Raw genomic sequence first — 8,609 nt, forward strand, 5'->3', positions numbered from 1 at the left:
GAAGAAGGTCATCTTACCACAGCCAATTTTTTCTCCTCCAGGACATTTATAATTAACAAGGTCATAAAGATCACTTTACCTGCAAACTCTATCTTTCATTTGTCTTTAACCTATTAGAAGATATATTACCATAATGAATACATTTATAAGGGAGGGGACTACATGTTGTTTAATGTAGCATCCTAGTAAAGTAAAATAATTACTGAAAAATAATAGATACTCAAATGAGTTTTGGGTAATAAAAGAGACTGTAAAGATGAGGTAAATTTCTTGAATTTTATTACTCATGGCAACTATAACATAAAGCAACTCCACGTATACCATACAAAGAAAACAGCAGCACAACACTGTTTAAAAGGTAGAAGCTTAGCAAAAGTATGTTTTACTACTCCAGGTAATTATACAGATAGATGAGATTATTTCACAATTAGTTTTATTCCATGGCAAAGCTCTTATTACTAAATTTATGAATGGCATTTAGTGGAGATTTTTTGAAGCTAAACACGCTACTAAGTGCAACAATGTTCAAATAGAAAGGTCAAAAAGTGAAAGAAAAAAATGGCATGGTACACCTACAAATTAGAACTATGCAGATAATATTCTCCCTCCTCTCTGTATCAAACTAGGACCTATATTTTCTCCTCAACTCTACAAACTCTCTGCAAATTATACAGGAGTAATTTATCTCTGATTGTACTAGATATGAGGGAAGCTGCTGCCCATGGCACTAGAACTTGCACCAGAACTAGATCTCGGGCCAGCATTGCTTAAAATCATGGTAAGGGTTCTCTCTTCTTCTTCTATCAGAGCCTCTTCATACTGAGACTGGAATGCAGTAGGGTCTGTCCCCTGAACCTTGGCCACAAACTCTAACACTTTCATCTTACTAGTTTCAAATCGAGCCCGGGGACCCCACACATATTCATACTGTACAGGATTGCTATTGGCTACTGGCTGGTACACCAGGTATTGCTCCTTCACAAACTCATCGGTTATCAGCTTCCTAGGGTCACCAAAGACGAAATGATTCATCCCAGCATAGATCCCCATTGGATTCAACACTTCCCAAATCTGATCTTCAGTGGCACGGTTGCCTTTCATGAATACTACCCCTAGGATGAGTATCAGGAAACCAGTCTTAGGAAAGCTATACTCATTACTACGCATCCCATCATAGGTGAGACCTAGTTTGATAAAGAGAGCATAGCAGTGGTTGACAGGGTCTACTTCCTTTACATCCAAACCAAAGACCATTTCCATGCGTTCAGCAGCTCTCATAAGGATTTCATGGTAACGATATTCATCTTCTCTTACAATGAGTCTCAATATATCAGTCATGCTCATTATCTCTCTCATCTGATACTTGTACAGCATGTAATTCACCAAGAAATCAACTTTACTATCAACACTCATCATAGGTACATTCATGGTGTGTTGTTGAAATGGTGGATAGATTGGATAACCCTGCACTTGTTGTTGGTTGCTAAGAGCCTCATCTGATTGTCTTGAAGAGGCAGAGGGACTCTGAAGACCCCCAGAAGTACTGGGTGTCTCATCTGCAGGATCATTCTGGTAGCTAGCCATCAGGGAATGAGAGGAGGAACATGGCTTCTCCACATTCCTGGAGACCTGTGTAGTAATCTTTAGGCCCTGAGTCTCCTTACAGGTCTGAGACTTCAGACTACTAGCCATAAGATGAGAGGAGGAACATGGTTCCTCCGTATCATTAGAGACAGCTGCAACCTGTAGGCTCTGGGTCTCCTCACAGGTTTGGCCCTTCAGACTACTAGCCATAAAATGAGAGGAGGTACATGGCTCCTCCACATTGCTGGAGACTGCTGCAACCTGTAGGCCCCGGGTCTCCTCACAGGTCTGGCCTTGGTCAGCTGCACATTCTGGATTCTTTTGACGTTGAGACATGGTGACTCTGGTGACAAGTAGCAGCTAAGCGTGTGGACAGGAAGGCAGCAATGAGGAATCACTGTTTGAAAAAAAAAAGGGAGGATGTGAGGTAATCAGCTAGTAAAATCAATTATAGTAACTGTGATAAAAGCCACTTCCAATGGACTTCTGAAAATCATGTAGATGATCCAGCCTCACAGAATACTACAGCCAAGACTTAACAATTTTTTCAGAGTCTTAAATTTTCTTAGGGTCCCCCAAAGAATACCAGTGCCCTCAATTAGCAGAAAGTAGTCTAGAAAACTATGCCCACATTTCTCCAAAATGAGTTATGGATATTTATTATCATTTAAGGAGGGTTGGTTACAAGTTGTTATGGATAATGGTCAGGAAAAAAAGCTAATCAAAGGAGATTAGATTAAAGGATCTTTTCCTGAAAAGAAAAAGGGGGGGCTATAGAAACGATAGGGGAAATGGGTAGATTAATAAAAAAATAATTAATCTTAAATATTTTACATTGGTATGAATTTTGGTTTATTGATACAAATTCAAAGTTATTTCTGTTATACTGTACATATGTTTCTACTCGTTTGGGGTATTATGCTTATGCAGCTCATTTAAACATTTAATGTATAATTAAGAAATACAGATTAACAGTCATTTATAATATTCAAACTTATAGTCATGTTAGATATGTTTTCAAGGCCACACACCAGATATACTTAGGTAGATAGATGGTCTTCAAACAGTTCAAAGATCTACAGAATATGGCATTTTAATATGTTTAATAACCTAAGGCTTTTCATGACAGTGAGACACACCTGTTCCTGGCAGCATCAATTACTTTAAAGAGGATGATGGGCACTGAACAAACTCCATATGGAGTTTATTTTCTTTATGGCAAAAGCTAGCCATATGAGCAAAGAAACTGCCCTTGCCTCAATTGCTGACAGTTACTGTTCAAACTGGACCAGTAAGATGCAAAAGAAAGTGACTACCAAACTTTGCCAAGACAAGGTAGGACAGTTCTCCATAATTTCCTGCTTCTGAAAAAAAGTCTGCCAGATATACTAGGTCTGTGGGCCAAAGATGGATGCCACAACCTTAAAGAAGAACTTTGGGTGACTGTCCAGACAGCAAGATATCCCTGTCATTAAGTAACAATTCACCTTCTGGGGTATTTGATGGAGTTGAAGAGTAGATAGTCATAGTTAAAGTTTTCCTTAGTTAGGATAGAAAGTAAATTAGGTACAAAACTTTAGACTTACTAAGACAGGATAGATAATTGAATACTTTTTCTAATTTTATCAAATACGAATGGACTGGATATTGTAACTGTAATTTTAAATAACTGTTATTTTGTATATAATTTTACTATGTTAAAGTTAAAACCTTTTTTTTTTTTTTTTTTGGTTTTTCGAGACAGGGTTTCTCTGTGTAGCTTTGCGCCTTTTCCTGGAACTCACTTGGTAGCCCAGGCTGGCCTTGAACTCACAGAGATCCGCCTGGCTCTGCCTCCCGAGTGCTGGGATTAAAGGCGTGCGCCACCACTGCCCGGCAAAACCTTTCTTTTTAATTAGACAAAAAGGGGGAAATGCTGTGGAATATTCCTTCTGTACACTGTAAACATGTATTGCTCTCACTGATAATAAAAAGCTGACTGGCTGGCAGTTAGACACGAAGTATAGGTGGGATAGGCAGACAGAGGAGGCTGGGAACAAGAAGGGCAGAGTCAGAGGAGTTGCCAGCCAGATGCAGAGGGAGCAGGAGATGAATATTAGCCATACTAATGAAGGTACTGACATGTGGCAGAGTGTAAATAAGGTGTATAGGTTAACTTTAAATATAAGAGCTAGTTAGTAGTAAGTCTGAGCTATCGGGAGAGCATTTATAATTAATATAAGCCTCTGTGTGTTGATTTGGAAGCAGCTGCTGGGACAGGAATACTCTGCTTACATCATGTGATAAAGGTTCACAGGAAAAAACAGGTAGGGGAAAATAAGAGACCCTGAGTGCTAGCCAACCCAACATGAAATTTATCAGGGTTCATAGTAAACATATATTTGGCTCTGTAGTTCCAACTCATTTTCTAAATGAAATAAAGGTCTACAATCTCCACAAGTATGATCAACATGGAATCTGATGCTACATTCTGTGCCATAACAAAAACTATCCCCTCAAAGGTGGGTATGAAGTCCTACTTGTAGTTGAGGAATTATAGGTAACTGATAGCTACTGGTATTGAAGAGTCTGTTTTCTCTAAGGGTATATAGTACTCTGGTAGGTTGACCATAATCCCATGGATGGCCACATACCTTCAAAACTACATGGTGGCGCAAAAAGTACTTAATTTGTTAAAAATAAAAGAGTACACAAAGTTGGATAGGGAGGGAAGGAGGTTGGATCTGGGCGGAATTGGGGGAAGGGGGAATATGATCAAAATTCAGTGAAATTTAAAAAAAAATTAAAACCTGTTTCCTTAAGACAAAAAACCATACCTTTTTAGAAATTTAAGAGTAAAATGGGAAGCTCCCCCTAATTTGGAAATTCTTTGGGTCAAAGGCAGAAACTAAACTCCACAGAATTTTTGTTTGGTATGGTTATCCCCTCAATAGTCAAGGAGACTTATTTAGAACCAAATAGGTTTATCTCCTCCATTGGAAGCTTATCTATGTCAGAAGATTACTACCTCTTCTCTCAGAGGTACATGAATTAAGCTGCTCATGTACTAGCCTATTTGAATTATCTAAAAGAATGAATAGAGTATCAGGGCAGTTAATTTGTTATCATTTCTATACTTAACTGTATGGGGCACTCATTGTTAACTTGATGTGTGTGTATGTATGTTTGTATATATGTGTGAGTGTATATATATATGTATGTGTGTATATATGTGTGTGTGTGTATATATATATATATATATATATATATATATATATATATAGAGAGAGAGAGAGAGAGAGAGAGAGAGACCCTTCCCCTTTGTTGAACTAATATTCCATCATACTAAATACTTGTGTCCCTGTTATCACAAAGGAGGAACTTAAAGACATTCAATTCATCCATTTTCCCTCTACAATCTATCAACTATGGTGGGACAGAATTCTGTTGAGATCACTCTGTTCTTGGGCATAGGTTCCTATCTGCCTCACTAATTGTCCTTTCTTTAAACAATGTAAGTGTCTGGGATATGATATAATTTGCTTAGAAAAAATATTACCTTGTCTTAAATCAACAGGAACAGGAAATCACTATATATAGGGCTCTATTAATCCAGATATTCTGATATGCATGATTCCTTTGGGCCTTTAGTCAAGGATTTTTTTTGGAGTGCTGATTTAGCTACACTTTCTGCATTTTGATAGCTACTGTTTCAATTCCCTACCAGAATCAGTTCTCATCAACTCAGACAACTGTAGGGAAGGATATGAGAAATTTGTCTGCCAAAACACAGCTTACCTCTGTGACAAGAGGATCCATTTCTTGGAGACCTATGCACTTGGAAGGATAGATCCCTCAGCCTTCTTTCAGGGTCCTGCCTTTGATTTTGGTAGGATTTGGGACATTTTATCCAAACCTAAGGTCCCCTAGACTAACAACAACATTGGAGTTTTGTTTCGTCTTTTCTATCCTACTATGGGCAATAGCCTCAATCTTATCTGTGTCTCAGTCTGGACACAGTGCTAGCAGTGCTGTGTATACATTTTTATCTTAATCTGAGGCTGCCATTAGAACAAATAAATTTACTTTTTTGAGTCAGGAAAATGAAGAGTAATGAAATTCCAAGTATCACTTCAAGAGTTCAAAATTTGAAGACCAGAGTGGAACACTTGCAGATAGCAACTATAATAAAATGAATGGTCTTCAATCTTTATTCAATGCCTACACGTCAGTTACTAGCACTGCATAAGACTCTGTGCCCTTGCTGGTCTGTTTTTTTTTCTTGTACTAACTACCCAACTATTAAGAGAACAAAAGAAAGTTAAAAAAAATGGGTCCTTCCCATGTACTTCCCAGCATCCAAGTTCTAACATTATAGGTAGACATTGTGGAGCCACATGTTTCCCCAATTGCTGACTCAGAATTGCTTACCTTAATTCCTGAAAGTACCTTCGAATCTTCCCTCAAATTTTCTGGCTTCAGTGTTTTAGATCAAAGGTCACAGCTTCTGAAAAAAAAAGAAAGTGATGGCATAAAGGATATGTCTTGTGGATAACCCTTCCAGAGTCCTCCCAGGCCTGAGCAAGGAGCCAGAGAAGAGCATCCTGATAATCCTTTATTCTGGGGAATGTAGTCTTTGTAGCTTTCTATCTTTCGAAGAGAGGTTCCTTGAATACTCACATGGCCTAGGGTTCTTAGTGTAGAATTTATAATCTCACTACAAACTATCCTTCCAAATAAATGCCATGAAATTGTTGTCCTAGTTTGCTTCTCCAGGTGCTATGATAAAATACTGACCAAAAAACAACTTAGGGGGAAAAGAGTTTATTTCACCTCGCAAGTTATAGCCTATCACAAAGGAAGTCAGAGCAAGAACTCAAGAATCTGGAGGCAGGACCTGAAGCAGAGACCATGGAGGAATGCTGCATATTGGCTTTCTTTCACTGGCCTTTTGGTGGTATGAATAAGAATGCCCCCACCCTATAGGCTCATATATTTCCCTGCTTAGTCACCGGAGTGACACTATTTGAAAGAATTTAAAAGATTAGGAGGTGTGGCCTTGTTAAAGGAAATGTGCCACTGGGGGTGGGCTTTGAGATTTTGAAAATCCATGTCAAGCTCAGAGTCTCTCTCTGCCTATGGATCATGATGTAGTTCTCAGGTACTTCTCCAGCACCTGCCCACATGCTGCCATACTTCCCACCATGATGATATTAGATTAAACCTTTGAAACTGTAAGCAAGCCCCAAATTAAACACTTTCTCTTATATGACTGTCTTGGTCATGGTGTCACTTCACAGCAATAGAATGACTAAGACAGAAGTTGGCAGTAGAGAATGGGGTATTGTGACAGTCAAGCCCATGCTCCTTGTTGGCAGAATGTGGACTTTGGGACTTTGGATTAGGAAAGCACTTGAACACTTTAAAGGGGGCTTAATGGACCATACTAGTAGGCTCATGGGAGACAGAGGTGCTTAGAGCAATGTAGATTACGATGGCCTGGCTCAAGAGGTTTCTGAAGGGCAAAAGTAGTACCTTGAAACCATTTTTGTGATATTTTGGCAAAGAATGTAGCTACATTTCATCCTTGTCCTAAAAATTTGCCTGGGGCTAAATTGAAGAATTTTGGGTTAATGGCTCTGGCAAAAGTGATTTTAAGACAGCCTAGTGTTAACTCAGTCTTATGGATATTATTATCACTCTTATGCAGACATATAATGAAAAGGAGCAAGCTGGACAAAGAGAAATACAAAATGCGTACTTTGAGGAGAAAAGAAGCACCAGGAAGTATAATGGAGCCAAGTCGGACTCAAGGAGATAAAAAAATTAAAGAAAAGGAAAAGTCTTTTGCTAAATGAAATAAAGGGAATGGTGGCTTCAGGGCAAAATCACAAGCAGCTAAGCTTCCTGCTTGAGAAAAGGATTTAGCATCTTTTTTCTTTTTTCTTTTTTTTTTTTGGTTTTTTGAGACAGGGTTTCTCTGTGTAGTTTTGGTGCCTGTCCTGGAACTCACTCTGTGGACCAGGCTGACCTCAAACTCACAGAGATCCACCTGGCTCTGCCTCCAGAGTGCTGGGATTAAAGGCATGAGCCACCACTGCCCAGCATGTGAAAAGGATTTAAAGAAAAGCTTATGTAGGGAAGGCAACCACCAACAACACAAAGCTGATGCAAATGTTACTGAAGGAGGGAGCCAAATTCCAACCCCAGTAACAGCAGAACTTGGCAGCTTCAGCCATGTGGTTCTGGTTTTAGAGTCAAGGACAGAAGAAAGGTGTTGTGGCATATTCCTCCTCAGCTAAGAAAAGCCACTGAAGCAAGCCATGTGTCAGAGGTGTCTTGCATGGAGGCCCTTATGTGAAGCTGTGAAGGTAAAGCCTGGACTGTGTTGGAGACCCCAAGATGTTGGAAATGCCAGTCGTGAGATACCTGCCAAGTAAAGCTGCAGGCCAGGTGTGAAACAAGCCTAAGAGAGAGTAGTGTGTTGCAATCAACAAAGCTGAAATGAGGTAGAGACCTGGAGAGTGCTATGACATCAGATAAGGAGATCCAGAATTTGGAGTTTACCCTGCTGGTTTTCGATTGTTTTCCAGTGTTTCCTCACTGTATTGGCTGGTTTTGTGTGTCAACTTGACACAAGCTAGAGTCATCAGAGGAGGGAGCCTCAGCTGAGGAAATGCCTCCTTGAGATCCAGGTGAAAGGCATTTTCTTATATTGTGATCAATGGGGGAGGGGCCCCAGCCCATGGTGGGTGGTGCCATACCTGGGCTGCTGATCCTGGGTTTTATAAGAAGGTAGGCTGAGCAAGCCATGAAAAGCAAGCCAGTAAGCAGCTCCCTTTCCATGGCCTCTGCATCAGTTCCTGCTTCCAGGACCCTGCCCTGTTTTGAGTTCCTGTCCTGACTTCCTTCAGTGATGAACAGCAATACTGAAGTGTAAGCCTAATAAATAATAAACCGTTTCCTCCCCAACTTGCTTTTTGGTCATGGTGTTTTATCACAGCAATAGAAACCCTAAGACACTCACTGTGTTCCTTTTCCTTTCT

At 39.8% G+C, this 8,609-nt stretch overlaps 1 protein-coding gene across 1 annotated transcript; it reads right to left on the reverse strand.

Annotated features, from left to right (window-relative positions):
- Positions 1 to 257: 257 nt before the first annotated feature.
- Positions 258 to 1,977, reverse strand: Mageb16 (MAGE family member B16). The gene has a single exon (XM_059250539.1). It carries the CDS (start codon positions 1,918 to 1,920, stop codon positions 697 to 699), a length of 1,224 nt encoding a protein of 407 aa, XP_059106522.1. The 5' UTR covers positions 1,921 to 1,977; the 3' UTR covers positions 258 to 696.
- Between the last annotated feature and the right edge of the window lie 6,632 nt (positions 1,978 to 8,609).

Source organism: Peromyscus eremicus, chromosome X (genome assembly GCF_949786415.1).
Source record: "Peromyscus eremicus chromosome X, PerEre_H2_v1, whole genome shotgun sequence".
In the NCBI taxonomy this organism is placed as follows: domain Eukaryota; kingdom Metazoa; phylum Chordata; class Mammalia; order Rodentia; family Cricetidae; genus Peromyscus; species Peromyscus eremicus.